The following is a 20,995-nucleotide window of genomic DNA, read 5'->3' as shown; positions in this document are numbered from 1 at the left end:
CAATCTCTGTATGTATAGGGCTGCCCTGTGCTCCAATCTCTGTATATATAGGGCTGCCCTGTGCTCCAATCTCTGTATATATAGGGCTGCCCTGTGTTCCAATCTCTGTATATATAGGGCTGCCCTGTGTTCCAATCTCTGTATATATAGGGCTGCCCTGTGTTCCAATCTCTGTATATATAGGGCTGCCCTGTGTTCCAATCTCTGTATATATAGGGCTGCCCTGTGCTCCAATCTCTGTATATATAGGGCTGCCCTGTGAAACATGTTGTTTCTTACAACATAATGGATGTTGAAGTCAGATTTCTTGTTCAAATGATGTAAATTGCCTTTTTTTTCTGTTTGTAATTTTGTTGTGTGTCTTGTTTGGTTTATGGTATTTAAAAAGAAGAAGAAGAGGACATCATTATATTATTACTTACCGATAGATGTTCTTTTGTTTCGTTGAATTGATTTAATATTAGATCAGTTGTTTCGCAACGTGCCATCTGGCTTCTAAGAGTGAAACCAAAACGGGGTAAATGATTACCAGTTATTTATGCCCTACTTTACCTCCCAAAATAATAAAGAAATAATTTAACTGAAATATTATTTAGTCGTTGTCTTTCTTAATTGGAAAATAACATTTATTTATCTATTAGACATGGAGGCCCGTTTCCAACTTCCCATTCTGTCTCATTGATCAAACAAATGATTTATAAAAATCATTCACTAGTCCGTTATTGAAAAGAGAATCAGGTCTACACTTTCATTCTGCCACAAAGCAGCACAAAGATTGCGTCACCCGATCAGGACGTACAAAAATAACTGAAAAATAACTTGAGCTTGTTAATATATCCCGCAGGACTGGTTGGTTCTGATTCAGATGCGGTGGGTTAAATGATGAAGACACACGATTGTTTGTTTATCACCTTGTTATCAATGCTTAGTTCACACAAAAAATATCATAAACATTTTTTTTTGTCCTAGTCATAAATCATAGTACGTCATTAAATCATAGTACTATATGTCATAAATCATAGTACTATATGTCATTAAATCATAGTACTATATGTCATTAAATCCTTATAAAGCAGTAGGATTCAGCGATAGAATAAACTGTTTTCTAAGTGAAGAGCAGAAAGCCAGTAAAGGTGCTGTGGTGATTATTGTCATCGTAGATGTTAAATCCTTCCATCAGTCGAGTGTAGACCTCGTCTCCTGCATCCAACTGCAGTGTGACACCATTGGTTCCACCGTCCTCCGAGTCTGAAACATCGTCGGTCACAGTCACCATTACGAGTCCATTTTTATACAGCGACACTCTTCTCCCCTTGCTGGAGGTTGTAAAGGCGGTGTATGTGAAGTAGTAGACTCCATTAACCGGTGCTCTGAAGATACCCGTCACCGGACTGTAAGCCTCACCAATATTGTTGAAGACATGTTTGTAGGCCAGGATGACATCATCACTATTTGGTCCTTTGGATTCAGACAGCGAGGCTGAGAAGGCCACCTTCGGTCTCTCTCCGTTCGCTCTCTTCAGTTCCTCCACGGTGGCTCCCATCTCATTCAGTTTGGTGCTCTGTTGAGCCACAATGGCTCTCAGCTCCTGGAGTAGGACTCTCTGTTCCTCCAACTGGCTCTCGCTGGTCCTCCCTGTGGTTTCCATAAAGATTAGCTTCTTGTCAATGTCGCTACTTTGAAAAACCTGCAGCTCAGAGAGACAGCTGCAGAGAACAAACAGTAGAGCGACGAAGGTCCTCATCTTTCAGATCAACTCTGGGATCCTTTGGTATCAAAACGCCTAAACTCAAGAGTTCTATACAGATGAATAGTGAACCATTTACTCAGTCATTCATTGTTAATACTTACCTGTCCTTGGATAGGTGCCGATGTGGCAATGTTCTGATGTTTAAGTTCCAAGTTTTTATTTATCCAAAGGCAAACAGTTAACACTCTCTGAACTACTTGCTGTGTTGACAGAATTCTTTATATTAAGAGAATGAAATGAACTTATGTCTTATAAAAAGATATACGATGTAGAGTGCAGAAAGTCAGTTACAGACAGTACTTTGGCAAATAAAGAAAGTATTTTTTTAAAACCTCCCTCTTTGGGCTGGATGTGTCCATGTATAGGTCATACCTGCTTAATCTATGAGCAGAATTACTTTACCTCAATTAACCATCAAATCCATAGTTTAAAAGCAACTGGTTTTTAAAGCCATTTTCTCTACATTTCCACCAACGTGGGCCAGCCCCCTAGCAATTCAAGTTATAGCCAATGAGCGCCAACCTCCTGCATTTGAGTGACAGCTAGGAAGAGGCCTGCCCAGCGTTACCCAATGGGTTTGCAGGACTCAGTGGACACAGCAGAGAGAGAGAGCGATCAATGACGTGGTGCACATACAGTTGGAGTCATTAAGTCGTTTTTCAACCACTCCACACTTTTCTTGTTAACAAACTATATTTTTGGCAAGTCTGTTAGGACATCTATTTTGTGAATGACACAAGTCATTTTTACAACAATTGTTTACAGACAGATTATTTCACTTATAATTCACTGTATCACAATTCCAGTGGGTCAGAAGTTTACATACACTAAGTTGACTGTGCCTTTAAACAGCTTGGAAAATTCCAAATAATTATGTCATGACATTAGAAGCTTCTGATTGACATCATTTAAGTCAATTGGAGGTGTACCTGTGGATGTATTTCAAGGTCTACCTTCAAACTCAGTGCCTCTTTGATTAACATCATGGGAAAATCTAAAGAAATCAGCCAAGACCTCCAAAAACAAATTATAGACCTCCACAAGTCTGGTTCATCCTTGGGAGCAATTTCCAAACGCCTGAAGGTACCACGTTCATCTGTATAAACAATAGTATGCAAGTATAAACACCGTGGGACCACCCAGCCATCATACTGCTCAGGAAGGAGACTCGTTCTTAGAGACTTATTGTGAGAAGCGTGTGGAAGGCTACCCGAAACGTTTGACCCAAGTTAAACAATTGAATGGCAATACACTCAATTAGTATTTGGTAGCATGTAAACTTCTGACCAACTGGGAATGTGATGAAAGAAATAAAAGCTGAAATAAATCATTCTCTCTAATATTATTCTGGCATCGCACATTCTTAAAATAAAGTGGTGATCGTAGTTGGAAGCACAGAACAAACTAGAATGCCATTGTATGCTGTAGAATATAGATTTCCCTATACTGGAACTAAGGGGCCTAGCCCGAACCATGAAAAACTGCACCAGACCACCAAATCTTACAGTTGCCATTATTCATAGAGGCAGGTAGCGTTCTCCTGGCATCCACCAAACACAGATTTGTCCATTGGACTGCCAGATGGTGAAGAGTGATTCATCGCTCCAAAGAACATATTTCAACTGCTCCAGAGTCCAATGGCGGCGAGCTTTACACCTCTCCAGCCAACGCTTGGCATTGAGAATGGTGATCTTATGCTTGTGTGTGGCTGCTCAGCCATGGAAACCCATTTCATGAAGCTCCAGACAAACAGTTATTGTGCTGACGTTGCTTCCAGAAGCCCTTTGGAACTCGGTAGTGAGTGTTGCAACCGAGGACAGACAATGTTTACGCGTGACGTGCTTCAGCGGTCCCGTTCTGTGCGCTTGCGTGGCCTACCACTTCGCGGCTGAGCCGTTGTTGCTCCTAGACGTTTCCACTTCACAATAACGGCACTTACATTTGAGCGGGGGAAGCTCTAGCAGAGCATACGTTTGACGAACTGACTTGTTGGAAAAGTGGCATCCTGTGACTGTGCCAAGTTGAAAGTCACTGAGCTCTTCAGTAAGGCCATTCTACTGCCAATGAGATTACATGGCTGTGTGATCGGTGTTATACACCTGTCAGCAACAGGTGGGGCTGAAATAGCCGAATCCACTCATTTTAAGGGGATTCACTATATACACACAAAAGTATCTCAATAGGTCAGCAGAATCGCCCATTCGTATTGTTTAAATAACATGGGTAATATCTGAGTGGTGTAAATTGATATTTAGGTAGACTTCCACATTTATTGCATTTTTTATTTAACCTTTATTTAACTAGGCAAGTCAGTTGAGAACAAATTCTTATTTACAATGACGGGCCTACCCTGGCCAAACCCGGACAACGCTGGGCCAATTATGCCTCGCCCTGTGGGACTCCCAATCATGGCCGGATGTAATACAGCCTGGATACAAACCGGTGACTGTAGTGATGCCTCTTGCATGGAGATGCTGCACCACTCGGGAACAACCCAGCCTCTAGAACAACCCAAACCATGAAGACTGCTTCATTGAAGACTGAGCTTGTCAAATGTGTAGGGCAGGGCTGTCCAACCCTGTTCCCGGAGACCTACCCTCCAGTAGCATTTCCTTTCAACCCCAGTTGTAACTAACCTGATTCAGTTTATCAACCAGCTAATTATTATAATCAGGTGTGCTAGATTATGGTTGGAGAAAACCTACAGGACAGTAGATCGCCAGAAACAGGGTTGGAGTGAAAACCTACAGGACAGTAGATCGCCAGAAACAGGGTTGGAGTGAAAACCTACAGGACAGTAGATCTCCAGGAACAGGGTTTGAGAAAACCTACAGGACAGTAGATCTCCAGGAACAGGGTTGGAGTGAAAACCTACAGGACAGTAGATCTCCAGGAACAGGGTTTGGAGTGAAAACCTACAGGACAGTAGATCTCCAGGAACAGGGTTGGAGTGAAAACCTACAGGACAGTAGATCTCCAGGAACAGGGTTGGAGTGAAAACCTACAGGACAGTAGATCTCCAGGGACAGGGTTGAAGTGAAAACCTACAGGACAGTAGATCTCCAGGAACAGGGTTGGAGTGAAAACCTACAGGACAGTAGATCTCTAGGAACAGGGTTGAAGTGAAAACCTACAGGACAGTAGATCTCCAGGAACAGGGTTTGGAGAGGTGGATACAGTATGTAGGTCTACCTGGTCACTGTATTGTTAAGGCTTTCGGAGACCAGAGGCTGTAGTGACCTGGGTTTAACCAATCAGCACCATATGGTTAATTCTTACGGAGACCAGAGGCTGTAGTGACTGGGTTTAACCAGTCAGCAAACGAAATTAAGCTTTTCATCCTGGTGCAGAATAAACCAGGGCAGAGTAGCACACCTGGGTTCAAACACTATACGATATCATTACCAACACTATTCCATATCATTACCAATACTTCAGCTGTGACTGAGTTTGGAACTAAAAGTGTAAACCCTGCGTTTCTGGCACAAGCAAACATTGTTGAATAGTCTTTGAACCCAGGTCTGTAGAGTAAAGACCAATCATGAATCTCTCCCCGTTTCCCTGCAGAAATCCACCATAGACATGTAATTAAATAACATGAGATCTGGAATGAAGTCTCCCTCCCCGTAGGTCTCCTCTTGGTGGAGCCGGCGCCGTTGGTATCGACTCAAGAAGTTACACTTTTACAACATGTCCTCCTCCAATCAGAAGCAGTAGAACATGTCCTCCTCCAATCAGAAGCAGTAGAACATGTCCTCCTCCAATCAGAAGCAGTAGAACATGTCCTCCTCCAATCAGAAGCAGTAGAACATGTCCTCCTCCAATCAGAAGCAGTAGAACATGTCCTCCTCCAATCAGAAGCAGTAGAACATGTCCTCCTCCAATCAGAAGCAGTAGAACATGTCCTCCTCCAAATCAGAAGCAGTGCGTGACGACCGAACCGTATGTATTCTGAATATGTTTGAGTCTAAGTTCAAAACGGTTGGAGGATGTGAAGCGAAGCTTCAATTTGTTTCATTAAAAATAAATGACAATGTATTTGACACCTATGTGTTGTAAATAGTTATAATTGTTCTATTACAAAACACACGACACTAGCAGTTTAAAAAAAATTACAATTCCAGAAAGTGTGCTTTCATCCACAATTGTTATTTCATTTTACAATCATTAAACAAGACTATTGTACACTTTTCTACACCTGCGTATCGTTTCCCCAAAGCTTGTAAAAAGCAGATAAAACATCCAACGTTGTTCATACGGTTTTTTTTGGGTTGTTTTTTTAACAATGTATTTTTTTTGTGTGTCATTTACATTTTTCACAGAGCAACTCGGCAAACAGGAAGAAAACTCAGTATAACAAAAGCATTGGTAGTGACGGGTCAGTGCAAAACACCTGCATTTTAAATCAGAGAGAAAGACCAAGAGAGAGGAGGGGGAAGAGAGAACTGCCATTTTTCTGTTGTTGTTGTTGAAAAAGCACAATGCCTGTATTCATAAAGAGTCTCAGAGCAGAAATGCTGATCTAGGATCAGTTTAGTCTTTTAGAACTTAAATCAACAAGGTTACAGAGACAGGTGGGACTCCTACCGAGAGGCTTAGAGAACACAGGTGGGACTCCTACCGAGAGGCTTTATGAATACAGGTGGGACTCCTACCGAGAAGCTTCAAGAACACAGGTGGGACTCCTACCGAGAGGCTTAGAGAACACAGGTGGGACTCCTACCGAGAAGCTTAGAGAACACAGGTGGGACTCCTACCGAGAGGCTTAGAGAACACAGGTGGGACTCCTACCGAGAGGCTTAGAGAACACAGGTGGGACTCCTACCGAGAGGCTTAGAGAACACAGGTGGGACTCCTACCGAGAGGCTTAGAGAACACAGGTGGGACTCCTACCGAGAGGCTTAGAGAACACAGGTGGGACTCCTACCGAGAGGCTTAGAGAACACAGGTGGGACTCCTACCGAGAGGCTTAGAGAACACAGGTGGGACTCCTACCGAGAGGCTTTATGAACACAGGTGGGACTCCTACCGAGAAGCTTCAAGAACACAGGTGGGACTCCTACCGAGAGGCTTAGAGAACACAGGTGGGACTCCTACCGAGAAGCTTAGAGAACACAGGTGGGACTCCTACCGAGAGGCTTAGAGAACACAGGTGGGACTCCTACCGAGAGGCTTAGAGAACACAGGTGGGACTCCTACCGAGAGGCTTAGAGAACACAGGTGGGACTCCTACCGAGAGGCTTAGAGAACACAGGTGGGACTCCTACCGAGAGGCTTAGAGAACACAGGTGGGACTCCTACCGAGAGGCTTAGAGAACACAGGTGGGACTCCTACCGAGAGGCTTAAAGAACACAGGTGGGACTCCTACCGAGAGGCTTAGAGAACACAGGTGGGACTCCTACCGAGAAGCTTAGAGAACACAGGTGGGACTCCTACCGAGAGGCTTAAAGAACACAGGTGGGACTCCTACCGAGAAGCTTTATGAAGACAGGCCAAGAAAAGAGCTAGATGATGGAATCAGAGGGCTTTCACCACTTCACCACCACAGAAGAAGAAGCAGTACCAAGGGCTTGGACACATGTCCATACAACATGTACTTTAGTTTATCAACAATAAAGAAAGATCAGGTTTTTCATTTCTTCTCTCTCTAAAGTGAAACAAAATGAAGCCTTCAGAGACGGATCACCCCGTCATGCACATTATCCTCGCATCTGGGGTATGAGTGTTTATGATTTATAATTTAGTACGGTCTGTTGGTTTGTGTTCATTTGAGAGAGGTGGGGACAGTGTGTGAGTGTGTATTTCACACTAGTGTGTTAGAAGTCCATCTGCTAGTTTGTAGAAAGACAGAGGAGAGGCAGATTCATTCCTTCCATGTTCTCTTCATCACTCAAAGGTCTCATATGGATGGGTCAGGAGGGGGTGTCAGAGGTCTCATATGGATGGGTCAGGAGGGGGGGGGGGGGGGTCAGAGGTCTCATATGGATGGGTCAGGAGGGGGTGTCAGGAGGGGTGTCAGAGGTCCCATATGGATGGGTCAGGAGGGGGTGTCAGGAGGGGGGGTCAGAAGTCTCATATGGATGGGTCAGGAGGGGGGGTCAGAAGTCTCATATGGATGAGTCAGGAGGGGGTGTCAGGAGGGGGGGTCAGAAGTCTCATATGGATGGGTCAGGAGGGGGTGTCAGAGGTCTCATATGGATGGGTCAGGAGGGGGTGTCAGAGGTCTCATATGGATGGGTCAGGAGGGGGGGCCAATGAATGAATATTACAGTGTAAAGAATGGTATATAAGCACATTGTTCCATAGAGGGAGAAGTGTAGTGAGTAAAGTGGATGATGACTCAGAGGGAGAACAGCAGTCTTCATGTCATAAGGAGGGAGATGAGAGGGGAGGCAACAGTCCTGGTTGCTTAAGGGGGGGGAAGGGGGAGGATGGGGTAAGTTGGGATGTGGAGGTGGGGGGGGGGTTGGGACGTGGAGAGGTAAGTTAGGGGGTGGGGGGTTAAGCGGATGAGCAGCAGCCCCCTGCGGCCGTGGCGGCTTGAGGGTCATCGTCCACGATCTGTACCCCCCTTCGTGATGTCGTTGACTGGCTGGCTCCGTTACCCTTCGCCCTCTCCTCTGCTTGGGCCGTCTCCATCATTCCTGTCAACAAGAGGGAGAGTCAGTACTGTGGGGAGACAAAGTCCTGCCAACAAAAGGGAGACGAGGGAGAGTCAGTACTGTGGGGAGACAAAGTCCTGCCAACAAAAGGGAGACGAGGGAGAGTCAGTACTGTGGGGAGACAAAGTCCTGCCAACAAAAGGGAGACGAGGGAGAGTCAGTACTGTGGGGAGACAAAGTCCTGCCAACAAAAGGGAGACGAGGGAGAGTCAGTACTGTGGGGAGACAAAGTCCTGCCAACAAAAGGGAGACGAGGGAGAGTCAGTACTGTGGGGAGACAAAGTCCTGCCAACAAAAGGGAGACGAGGGAGAGTCAGTACTGTGGGGAGACAAAGTCCTGCCAACAAAAGGGAGACGAGGGAGAGTCAGTACTGTGGGGAGACAACGTCCTGCCAACAAAAGGGAGACGAGAGGGAGAGTCAGTACTGTGGGGAGACAAAGCCCTGCCAACAAAAGGGAGACGAGGGAGAGTCAGTACTGTGGGGAGACAACGTCCTGCCAACAAAAGGGAGACGAGAGGGAGAGTCAGTACTGTGGGGAGACAAAGTCCTGCCAACAAAAGGGAGACGAGGGAGAGTCAGTACTGTGGGGAGACAAAGTCCTGCCAACAAAAGGGAGACGAGAGGGAGAGTCAGTACTGTGGGGAGACAAAGTCCTGCCAACAAAAGGGAGACGAGGGAGAGTCAGTACTGTGGGGAGACAAAGTCCTGCCAACAAAAGGGAGACGAGGGAGAGTCAGTACTGTGGGGAGACAAAGTCCTGCCAACAAAAGGGAGACGAGGGAGAGTCAGTACTGTGGGGAGACAACGTCCTGCCAACAAAAGGGAGACGAGGGAGAGTCAGTACTGTGGGGAGACAAAGTCCTGCCAACAAAAGGGAGACGAGGGAGAGTCAGTACTGTGGGGAGACAAAGTCCTGCCAACAAAAGGGAGACGAGGGAGAGTCAGTACTGTGGGGAGACAAAGTCCTGCCAACAAAAGGGAGACGAGGGAGAGTCAGTACTGTGGGGAGACAAAGTCCTGCCAACAAAAGGGAGACGAGGGAGAGTCAGTACTGTGGGGAGACAAAGTCCTGCCAACAAAAGGGAGACGAGGGAGAGTCAGTACTGTGGGGAGACAAAGTCCTGCCAACAAAAGGGAGACGAGGGAGAGTCAGTACTGTGGGGAGACAACGTCCTGCCAACAAAAGGGAGACGAGAGGGAGAGTCAGTACTGTGGGGAGACAACGTCCTGCCAACAAAAGGGAGACGAGAGGGAGAGTCAGTACTGTGGGGAGACAACGTCCTGCCAACAAAAGGGAGACGAGAGGGAGAGTCAGTACTGTGGGGAGACAAAGTCCTGCCAACAAAAGGGAGACGAGGGAGAGTCAGTACTGTGGGGAGACAACGTCCTGCCAACAAAAGGGAGACGAGAGGGAGAGTCAGTACTGTGGGGAGACAACGTCCTGCCAACAAAAGGGAGACGAGAGGGAGAGTCAGTACTGTGGGGAGACAACGTCCTGCCAACAAAAGGGAGACGAGAGGGAGAGTCAGTACTGTGGGGAGACAAAGTCCTGCCAACAAAAGGGAGACGAGAGGGAGAGTCAGTACTGTGGGGAGACAACGTCCTGCCAACAAAAGGGAGACGAGAGGGAGAGTCAGTACTGTGGGGAGACAACGTCCTGCCAACAAAAGGGAGACGAGAGGGAGAGTCAGTACTGTGGGGAGACAACGTCCTGCCAACAAAAGGGAGACGAGGGAGAGTCAGTACTGTGGGGAGACAACGTCCTGCCAACAAAAGGGAGACGAGATGGAGAGTCAGTACTGTGGGGAGACAAAGTCCTGCCAACAAAAGGGAGACGAGATGGAGAGTCAGTACTGTGGGGAGACAACGTCCTGCCAACAAAAGGGAGACGAGGGAGAGTCAGTACTGTGGGGAGACAACGTCCTGCCAACAAAAGGGAGACGAGGGAGAGTCAGTACTGTGGGGAGACAACGTCCTACCAACAAAAGGGAGACGAGATGGAGAGTCAGTACTGTGGGGAGACAACGTCCTACCAACAAAAGGGAGACGAGAGGGAGAGTCAGTACTGTGGGGAGACAACGTCCTACCAACAAAAGGGAGACGAGAGGGAGAGTCAGTACTGTGGGGAGACAACGTCCTGCCAACAAAAGGGAGACGAGAGGGAGAGTCAGTACTGTGGGGAGACAACGTCCTACCAACAAAAGGGAGACGAGATGGAGAGTCAGTACTGTGGGGAGACAACGTCCTGCCAACAAAAGGGAGACGAGAGGGAGAGTCAGTACTGTGGGGAGACAACGTCCTGCCAACAAAAGGGAGACGAGGGAGAGTCAGTACTGTGGGGAGACAACGTCCTACCAACAAAAGGGAGACGAGAGGGAGAGTCAGTACTGTGGGGAGACAACGTCCTGCCAACAAAAGGGAGACGAGGGAGAGTCAGTACTGTGGGGAGACAAAGTCCTGCCAACAAAAGGGAGACGAGAGGGAGAGTCAGTACTGTGGGGAGACAAAGTCCTACCAACAAAAGGGAGACGAGGGAGAGTCAGTACTGTGGGGAGACAAAGTCCTGCCAACAAAAGGGAGACGAGAGGGAGAGTCAGTACTGTGGGGAGACAAAGTCCTGCCAACAAAAGGGAGACGAGAGGGAGAGTCAGTACTGTGGGGAGACAACGTCCTACCAACAAAAGGGAGACGAGGGAGAGTCAGTACTGTGGGGAGACAACGTCCTACCAACAAAAGGGAGACGAGAGGGAGAGTCAGTACTGTGGGGAGACAACGTCCTGCCAACAAAAGGGAGACGAGGGAGAGTCAGTACTGTGGGGAGACAATGTCCTACCAACAAAAGGGAGACGAGGGAGAGTCAGTACTGTGGGGAGACAACGTCCTGCCAACAAAAGGGAGACGAGGGAGAGTCAGTACTGTGGGGAGACAACGTCCTACCAACAAAAGGGAGACGAGGGAGAGTCAGTACTGTGGGGAGACAAAGTCCTGCCAACAAAAGGGAGACAAGGGAGAGTCAGTACTGTGGGGAGACAACGTCCTGCCAACAAAAGGGAGACGAGAGGGAGAGTCAGTACTGTGGGGAGACAACGTCCTGCCAACAAAAGGGAGACGAGGGAGAGAGTCAGTACTGTGGGGAGACAACGTCCTGCCAACAAAAGGGAGACGAGAGGGAGAGTCAGTACTGTGGGGAGACAAAGTCCTGCCAACAAAAGGGAGACGAGAGGGAGAGTCAGTACTGTGGGGAGACAACGTCCTGCCAACAAAAGGGAGACGAGGGAGAGTCAGTACTGTGGGGAGACAAAGTCCTGCCAACAAAAGGGAGACGAGGGAGAGTCAGTACTGTGGGGAGACAACGTCCTGCCAACAAAAGGGAGACGAGGGAGAGTCAGTACTGTGGGGAGACAACGTCCTACCAACAAAAGGGAGACGAGAGGGAGAGTCAGTACTGTGGGGAGACAACGTCCTACCAACAAAAGGGAGACGAGGGAGAGTCAGTACTGTGGGGAGACAACGTCCTGCCAACAAAAGGGAGACGAGAGGGAGAGTCAGTACTGTGGGGAGACAAAGTCCTACCAACAAAAGGGAGACGAGAGGGAGAGTCAGTACTGTGGGGAGACAAAGTCCTGCCAACAAAAGCTGAAAGTCCTTACAACCATGAAAAGCCAAACATCCTACAAACAAAAAGCTTTAAGTCCAATCTACAAAATTCATAAGTACCACCGACAAAAATCAAAGTCCTACCAGTTGTTCCATTATAATATAATCGTTTCAAGTATTTTATTTTTGTCCCATTACATTCATCATCACTATTCCGTAACAGAACGGCTGCTTACTTTTACACAAGTCAAGGAAGAGTTCTTCTATCCCCTTGTTTAGTTTGGCTGATGTGTGATAGTGTTTTGCCCCCACCGACTCTGCATACCTGTGGAGGAGAGGAATCCACAGAGAAACACAGACCGATCCGTTACAACCAATCACCATTGAATTGTCAACACTCACAGACAAAATGTGCGTTTAGTTATCAATATTCCGACCAAATCACCGTTCAATTACATCAAGGTTCACGTAGAAAAAGAAGGCTGTGGACTTCATGTTTAGACACCGTTATGAAAAAGGTACTGCAACAGCAGTACAGCACCATAAGCTGATAAGACTGAACACCGCCTGCTGTACAAGGTCTCTCTACGGTACAGTTACAGGAGAAGAGTGACAAAACGAACCCTTCTGCCTCTTCAACCGATACATGTCTCTCCTTCTCCAGATCTACTTTATTACCTAAGAGAAGAACAAAGAGGATGTATTAGTTTAGAGACCACATACTGTGTATATTTAAAACATTAGCACCACCAACGGTACGTCTAGTAGATTGAAGGCACACTTTATTTAACCAGGAAGAGACCATGGAGGTTAGAACCCTCTCATGTGACAGCGTTGGTTTAACTCGTGTCAATGAAGTCAATGACCACCACACACACAATTACACCAAATTGCACACACACATATGTGTGTGTGTGTGTGTGTGTGTGTGTGTGTGTGTGTGTGTGTGTACACACACTGAACAAAAACATAAAATGCAACATGTAAAGTGTTGGTCCCATGTCTCAACAGCTGAAATAAAATAATGCAGAAATGTTCCATACTGACAAAACGTTTATTTCTCTCAAATGATGTGCACAAATGTATTTTACATTCCCGTTAGTGAACATTTCTCCTTTTCCAAGATAATCCATCCACCTGACAGGTGTGGCATATCAAGAAGCCGATTAAACGCCATGCTCATTACATAGGTGCACCTTGTGCTGGGGACAATAAAGGGCCACTAAAAATAATTGCAGTTGTCACACAACACAATGCCACAGAAGTTAAGTTTTGAGGGAGCGTGCAATTGGCACCAAAGCCATTGCCAGGGGATTGAATGTTAATTTCTCTACCATAATTTCTGTCTGTAATAAAGCCCTTTTGGGGGAAAAAATTATTCTGATTGCTCAGTGGATGGGCCCGGCTCCCAAGTGGGTGGGCCTACGCCCTCCCAGGTCAACCTATGGCTGCACCCCTGCCCAGTCATGTGAAATCCATAGATTAGGGACTAATGCATTCATTTTATTTGACCGAATTCCTTATATGAACTGTAAAATCAGTAAACTCAGTAAAATTGTTGAAATCGTTGCGTTAATATTTTTGTTCAGTATTGGGTCATTCCCCCCCCTCATTTTTGTGAGAAAACAAACTATTAAAATAGCAGTTAGTCTAGTTAAGATGAGATCCCATAAAATCGGTTGACCAATATGTGATTATTATTATTATTATTATTATCATCTGACCCTGCAGGTCATCTATGAACATTTGAACATCTTGGCCATGTTCTGTTATAATCTCCACCAGGCACAGCCAGAAGAGGACTGGCCACCCATCAGAGCCTGGTTCCTCTCTAGGTTCTTAAATTATGCGTTATTTTTAATTTTTCGTTAAGAAATCACAATTTTGAGTATCTGTTAAACCTTTAGAACACAATTTGTGAGAAAAAGTGTGTTTTTCATGCCACATCTAAAAACCAATATCAAAATCGGTGACTTTTGCCTCCCTAAAATCAGTGTCGGAACCACAAATCCCGTACGGGTGTCGGGCTCTAGTTACGCTATCACATAAATATTGAGGAGGATGTCACCACAACAATGTCAACAATTATCTACTCCGTGCAACTCGTGCTGCATTTGAAAAGGTTCCCTAGCTGCTGGTCGGAGAAGACTGAACATCAGGGTTGAAAGTTGTAGGCTTTGACATTTCAGAGGGAGAGAGCAACGGGATGTGTCTGAAGCACATTTAGCTGTCCGACAGCTGGTCTTCTGTGACTGAAATTTGGAGGCAAGAGAATATCAGAGACAAACAAAGTACACTGCTCAAAAAAAATAAAGGGAACACTAAAATAACACATCCTAGATCTGAATGAATGAAATATTCTTATTAAATACTTTTTTCTTTACATAGTTGAATGTGCTGACAACAAAAATCACACAAAAATGATCAATGGAAATCAAATTTATCAACCCATGGAGGTCTGGATTTGGAGTCCCACTCAAAATTAAAGTGGAAAACCACACTACAGGCTGATCCAACTGATGTAATGTCCTTAAAACAAGTCAAAATGAGGCTCAGTAGTGTGTGTGGCCTCCACGTGCCTGTATGACCTCCCTACAACGCCTGGGCATGCTCCTGATGAGGTGGCGGATGGTCTCCTGAGGGATCTCCTCCCAGACCTGGACTAAAGCATCCGCCAACTCCTGGACAGTCTGTGGTGGATGGAGCGAGACATGATGTCCCAGATGTGCTCAATTGGTGCTCGATTCAGGTCTGGGGAACGGGCGGGCCAGTCCATAGCATCAATGCCTTCCTCTTGCAGGAACTGCTGATACTCCAGCCACATGAGGTCTAGTATTGTCTTGCATTAGGAGGAACCCAGGGCCAACCGCACCAGCATATGGTCTCACAAGGGGTCTGAGGATCTCATCTCGGTACCTAATGGCAGTCAGGCTACCACTGGCCGCCCAGAGAAATGCCACCCCACACCATGACTGACCCACCAAACCGGTCCTACTGGAGGATGTTGCAGGCAGCAGAACGTGCTCCACCGCGTCTCCAGACTCTGTCACGTCTGTCACATGTGCTCAGTGTGAACCTGCTTTCATCTGTGAAGAGCACAGGGCGCCAGTGGCGAATTTGCCAATCTTGGTGTTCTCTGGCAAATGCCAAACGTCCTGCACGGTGTTGGGCTGTAAGCACAACCCCCACCTGTGGACGTCAGGCCATCATACCACCCTCATGGAGTCTGCAAGTTTGAGCAGACACATGCACATTTGTTGCCTGCTGGAGGTCATTTTGAAGGGCTCTGGCAGTGCTCCTCCTCCCGCTACCTCCTACAAAGGCGGAGGTAGCGGTCCTGCTGCTGGGTTGTTGCCCTCCTACGGCTTCCTCCACGTCTCCTGATGTACTGGCCTGTCTCCTGGTAGCGCCTCCATGCTCTGGAAACTACGCTGACAGACACAGCAAACCTTCTTGCCACAGCTCGCATTGATGTGCCATCCTGGATGAGCTGCACTACCTGAGCCACTTGTGTGGGTTGTAGACTCCGTCTCATGCTACCACTAGAGTGAAAGCACCGCCAGCATTCAAAAGTGACCAAAACATCAGCCAGGAAGCAGAGGAACTGAGAAGTGATCTGTGGTCAGCACCTGCAGAACCACTCCTTTATTGGGGGTGTCTTGCTAATTGCCTATAATTTCCACCTGTTGTCTATTCCATTTGCACAACAGCATGTGAAATGTATTGTCAAATCAGTGTTGCTTCCTAAGTGGACAGTTTGATTTCACAGAAGTGTGATAGACTTGGAGTTACATTGTGTTGTTTAAGTGTTCCCTTCATTTTTTTGAGCAGTGTATATAATAGACTCCCTCCATCCTGGCAAAATTATAATGAAATTATTAGGATTTATATTTAATTGCAGGGCCCCGTAACTAAACTAAATTCTCCGCGCCACTTTTTACAATTATTTATTTTACCTTTATTTAACTAGGCAAGTCAGTTAAGAACAAATTCTTATTTACAATGACGGCCTAGGAACAGTGGGTTAACTGCCTGTTCAGGGGCAGAACGACAGATTTGTACCCTGTCAGCTCGGGGAATCGAACTTGCAACCTTTCGGTTACTAGTCCAACGCTCTAACCACTAGGCCACCCCGCCTCTAACCACTAGGCCACCCCACCTCTAACCACTAGGCCACCCCACCTCTAACCACTAGGCCACCCCACCTCTAACCACTAGGCCACCTCTAACCACTAGGCCACCTCTAACCACTAGGCCACCTCTAACCACTAGGCCACCTCTAACCACTAGGCCACCTCTAACCACTAGGCCACCTCTAACCACTAGGCCACCTCTAACCACTAGGCCACCTCTAACCACTAGGCCACCTCTAACCACTAGGCTACCTCTAACCACTAGGCTACCTCTAACCACTAGGCTACCTCTAACCACTAGGCTACCTCTAACCACTAGGCTACCTCTAACCACTAGGCTACCTCTAACCACTAGGCTACCTCTAACCACTAGGCTACCTCTAACCACTAGGCTACCTCTAACCACTAGGCTACCTCTAACCACTAGGCTACCTCTAACCACTAGGCTACCTCTAACCACTAGGCTACCCTGCCCAAGATGGATCCATTTACAGGGTGAAATGAGACAAACAATAAAACAAGTGTTGAAAAGTGAAAAGTTAGCTGTGGTCTGCAATAACTTACCTACTATACATAAACAAATCTCGTTCCCCAACATTTTCCTCAATTCTTTCACCCAGTTTTTCACCTACAAAGCAAAAACATTACATTTCGACATCGATTTACAGTTCAAGAAAACAACATTTCACCATTAGAACACAGAGACACCGATGCAAATTAAATATGAATATGTAAATCAAAAGAAACCATTTTCCATAATAATACACCTTGACATTTCTATGTAACTCATTTTTGAAATTATGTTCTTCTCTCCAGAGGCCGTGTTCCTAATAGCACCCCGTTTCCCTATGGGGCCCTGGTCAAATGTAGTGCACTGTATAGGGAATAGGGTGCTCTTTGGGACACGGCTCTCCGCTGTTCTCTCTGAGGAGATCATAGCTACCTTCTGGAATGAGTCCTCATCTGTGATGTCATAGACCAATATGGCTCCGTTGGAGTCTCTGTAGTAGATGGGACCTAACGCGTGGAACCGCTCCTGACCTGCTGTATCCTGGGGTAGAGAGAGAGAGAGAGAGAGAGAGAGAGAGTCCACTGTTCAAGCCTCTGGAAAAAGACTGTTTGACATGGAACAGTGACTGGCTACAGATTGGTGGCGAGAACAACATTACACACCAAGAAGAAACACCTGCAAGCCAGACTGATTCAGCCAAATAATGTAAATTATGCATCTCTCCCTGCCTGCAACAGACTGACTCGAATCAGAATGGATGCCGAATTCCTGTTCCTATTGCATCAAATGAGGCAGGACCATATGTTATAGGACAGGGAGATCACTGCAGGACCATATGTTATAGGACAGAGAGAGATCACTGCAGGACCATATGTTATAGGACAGGGAGATCACTGCAGGACCATATGTTATAGGACAGGGAGAGATCACTGCAGGACCATATGTTATAGGACAGAGAGAGATCACTGCAGGACCATATGTTATAGGACAGGGAGATCACTGCAGGACCATATGTTATAGGACAGGGAGAGATCACTGCAGGACCATATGTTATAGGACAGGGAGAGATCACTGCAGGACCATATGTTATAGGACAGAGAGAGATCACTGCAGGACCATATGTTATAGGACAGAGAGAGATCACTGCAGGACCATATGTTATAGGACAGGGGGATCACTGCAGGACCATATGTTACAGGACAGAGAGAGAGAGAGAGAGATCACTGCAGGACCATATGTTATAGGACAGAGAGAGATCACTGCAGGACCATATGTTATAGGACAGGGGGATCACTGCAGGACCATATGTTATAGGACAGGGAGAGATCACTGCAGGACCATATGTTATAGGATAGAGAGAGATCACTGCAGGACCATATGTTATAGGACAGAGAGAGATCACTGCAGGACCATATGTTATAGGACAGAGAGAGATCACTGCAGGACCATATGTTATAGGATAGAGAGAGATCACTGCAGGACCATATGTTATAGGACAGAGAGAGATCACTGCAGGACCATATGTTATAGGACAGAGAGAGATCACTGCAGGACCATATGTTACAGGACAGAGAGAGAGAGATCACTGCAGGACCATATGTTATAGGACAGAGAGAGATCACTGCAGGACCATATGTTACAGGACAGAGAGAGAGAGAGAGAGATCACTGCAGGACCATATGTTATAGGACAGAGAGAGATCACTGCAGGACCATATGTTATAGGACAGAGAGAGATCACTGCAGGACCATATGTTATAGGACAGAGAGAGATCACTGCAGGACCATATGTTATAGGATAGAGAGAGATCACTGCAGGACCATATGTTATAGGACAGAGAGAGATCACTGCAGGACCATATGTTATAGGACAGAGAGAGATCACTGCAGGACCATATGTTACAGGACAGAGAGAGAGAGAGAGAGATCACTGCAGGACCATATGTTATAGGACAGAGAGAGATCACTGCAGGACCATATGTTACAGGACAGAGAGAGAGAGAGAGAGATCACTGCAGGACCATATGTTATAGGACACAGAGAGAGAGAGAGATCACTGCAGGACCATATCATTTCTTCGAGGAGGAACAGGAAGTCAAAGCAGATGAAGGGATCTACATCCTGTTCCCCATATGAGCTCTGGTCAAAAACAGTGCACCATGTAGAGAACAGGATGCCATTTGAAACCCAGAGGAGTGTCCGACACGCTGAGAGAGAGAGAGAGAGAGCAGGCCTTACCCATATGGCCAGGTTCACCCTCTTCCCTGTGATGTTGAGCTTCTTGGTGAGGAAGGACGCCTGGAAGAGACAAAACACATTAAGTCTTGTGTCTGGAGAAACACACACAGTAACAGGCCCTGTTTTAACTGACACAGTATTAACTAGATTCAGCTCCTATCAACAAGGTGCTGTGAAGAAACACGTACGACTCAGGGAGGAACAGGGACAGACATCAGCTGAGACACGGGCCCTGGTGAACAGGGACAGACATCAGCTGAGACACGGGCCCTGGTGAACAGGGACAGACATCAGCTGTGCCACGGGCCCTGGTGAAAAGGGACAGACGTCAGCTGAGACACGGGCCCTGGTGAACAGGGACAGACGTCAGCTGAGACACGGGCCCTGGTGAACAGGGACAGACGTCAGCTGAGACACGGGCCCTGGTGAACAGGGACAGGCGTCAGCTGTGCCACGGGCCCTGGTGAACAGGGACAGACGTCAGCTGAGACACGGGCCCTGGTGAACAGGGACAGGCGTCAGCTGAGACACGGGCCCTGGTGAACAGGGACAGACGTCAGCTGAGACACGGGCCCTGGTGAACAGGGACAGACGTCAGCTGAGACACGGGCCCTGGTGAACAGGGACAGGCGTCAGCTGTGCCACGGGCCCTGGTGAACAGGGACAGGCTCCAACTTGCCAAGTCTTACCTGGCAGTGGATGTGTCATTTGGAAAACCATCCCCTTTTAGCCCAGTTATCTACCTGGAAAACCATCCCCTTTTAGCCCAGTTATCTACCTGGAAAACCATCCCCTTTTAGCCCAGTTATCTACCTGGAAAACCATCCCCTTTTAGCCCAGTTATCTACCTGGAAAACCATCCCCTTTTAGCCCAGTTATCTACCTGGAAAACCATCCCCTTTTAGCCCAGTTATCTACCTGGAAAACCATCCCCTTTTAGCCCAGTTATCTACCTGGAAAACCATCCCCTTTTAGCCCAGTTATCTACCTGGAAAACCATCCCCTTTTAGCCCAGTTATCTACCTGGAAAACCATCCCCTTTTAGCCCAGTTATCTACCTGGAAAACCATCCCCTTTTAGCCCAGTTATCTACCTGGAAAAACCATCCCCTTTTAGCCCAGTTATCTACCTGGAAAACCATCCCCTTTTAGCCCAGTTATCTACCTGGAAACACCGTTCAGGTGGGGAACACGTTCCTTCTGCATGTAATGTAAGAACTACACCATATACTTTGACAACTTTAGTAAGTTAAGTCATTCTGTTCTCATCCACAGTAATGATCTGGTTTCTAATTCTCTGTTGCGGTAACATCATCATCTCTCCATTCTCTTCCTCATTAAGACATAAAGGGATTCCATAATGAAAAGAGCTCTTATGAGAAATGAAGGCAGAATAGGAGTTCTACTCAGGAAAGGCTAGGCAGTAACTTTATAATTCACCCGACCGTCAGAGGAAAGATTACCAGAAAGGAGATCCTAATTTCTTTCTCAGACTGACATCTCAGCATCTGCCTGCCTCGGGAGCTTTAGATTTTTACAAGAACTGACAGTTGGAGAGAGTGAGAGAAACAGCGAGAAACAGATAATGAGTTTTAAAATAGCTCAAAACAGCATGAAGATACAACAACATCTGCTAATGTCATTAAGGCCCAGCCAGATTTCCTAGGCTATCTGAGGACACATTGCATCACCGCTCTCAGTCCACAAGCACATGATCACAATCACGTGTTGCTCAGCAGGGTTCTAGAATTCCACTCAGACCCCTGTATCCACGGTAACCAGATAGTACAGCAGAACAGCTCAGTCGCGTAGTCTAATCCAGGAAAACCTGAGGATACTGATGGGATTACTGGGTCTTGTTAAAACACTCGATTCCAGGCTGTGTCGCAGCCGACCGCGACCCGGGAGACCCATGAGGCGGCGCACAATTGGCCCAGCGTCATCCGGATTAGGGGAGGGTTTGGTCACATGGGATGTCCTCGTCCCATCACGCTCCTCGTGGCCGGCATAGCGAGATGCATGGTTGTCAGCTGTACGGTGTTTCCTCCGACACAGTGGTGCGGCTGGCTTCGGGGTTAAGCGAACATTGTGTCAAGAGGAAGT

At 46.9% G+C, this 20,995-nt stretch overlaps 2 protein-coding genes across 2 annotated transcripts in view; both read right to left on the bottom strand.

The window, feature by feature from the left end:
- Nucleotides 1-603: 603 nt before the first annotated feature.
- LOC110519746 (complement C1q-like protein 2) lies at nucleotides 604-1,831 on the bottom strand. Its single transcript, XM_036956611.1, has 2 exons — nucleotides 1,009-1,831; nucleotides 604-968 (listed from the first exon to the last, which is right to left on the bottom strand). The coding sequence occupies exon 1, from the start codon at nucleotides 1,742-1,744 to the stop codon at nucleotides 1,106-1,108; it is 639 nt and encodes a 212-aa protein (XP_036812506.1). The 5' UTR covers nucleotides 1,745-1,831; the 3' UTR covers nucleotides 604-968; nucleotides 1,009-1,105.
- Nucleotides 1,832-5,880: 4,049 nt separating this feature from the next.
- LOC110500958 (ras-related protein Rab-21) overlaps nucleotides 5,881-20,995 on the bottom strand; it is a 34,175-nt gene continuing 19,060 nt past the window's right edge. Inside the window, exons 2-7 of the mRNA XM_036956610.1 lie at nucleotides 18,894-18,953; nucleotides 17,089-17,196; nucleotides 16,710-16,773; nucleotides 12,636-12,690; nucleotides 12,249-12,337; nucleotides 5,881-8,395 (exon numbers count right to left, since the gene is read on the bottom strand). Of these exons, the coding sequence (XP_036812505.1) occupies nucleotides 8,253-8,395; nucleotides 12,249-12,337; nucleotides 12,636-12,690; nucleotides 16,710-16,773; nucleotides 17,089-17,196; nucleotides 18,894-18,953 (519 nt within the window). The 3' untranslated portion in view covers nucleotides 5,881-8,252. The remainder of the gene's footprint in view (nucleotides 8,396-12,248; nucleotides 12,338-12,635; nucleotides 12,691-16,709; nucleotides 16,774-17,088; nucleotides 17,197-18,893; nucleotides 18,954-20,995) is intronic.

Source organism: Oncorhynchus mykiss, chromosome 21, assembly GCF_013265735.2.
Source record: "Oncorhynchus mykiss isolate Arlee chromosome 21, USDA_OmykA_1.1, whole genome shotgun sequence".
Taxonomy (NCBI): domain Eukaryota; kingdom Metazoa; phylum Chordata; class Actinopteri; order Salmoniformes; family Salmonidae; genus Oncorhynchus; species Oncorhynchus mykiss.
This window is presented reverse-complemented; position numbering and strand designations above follow the sequence as displayed.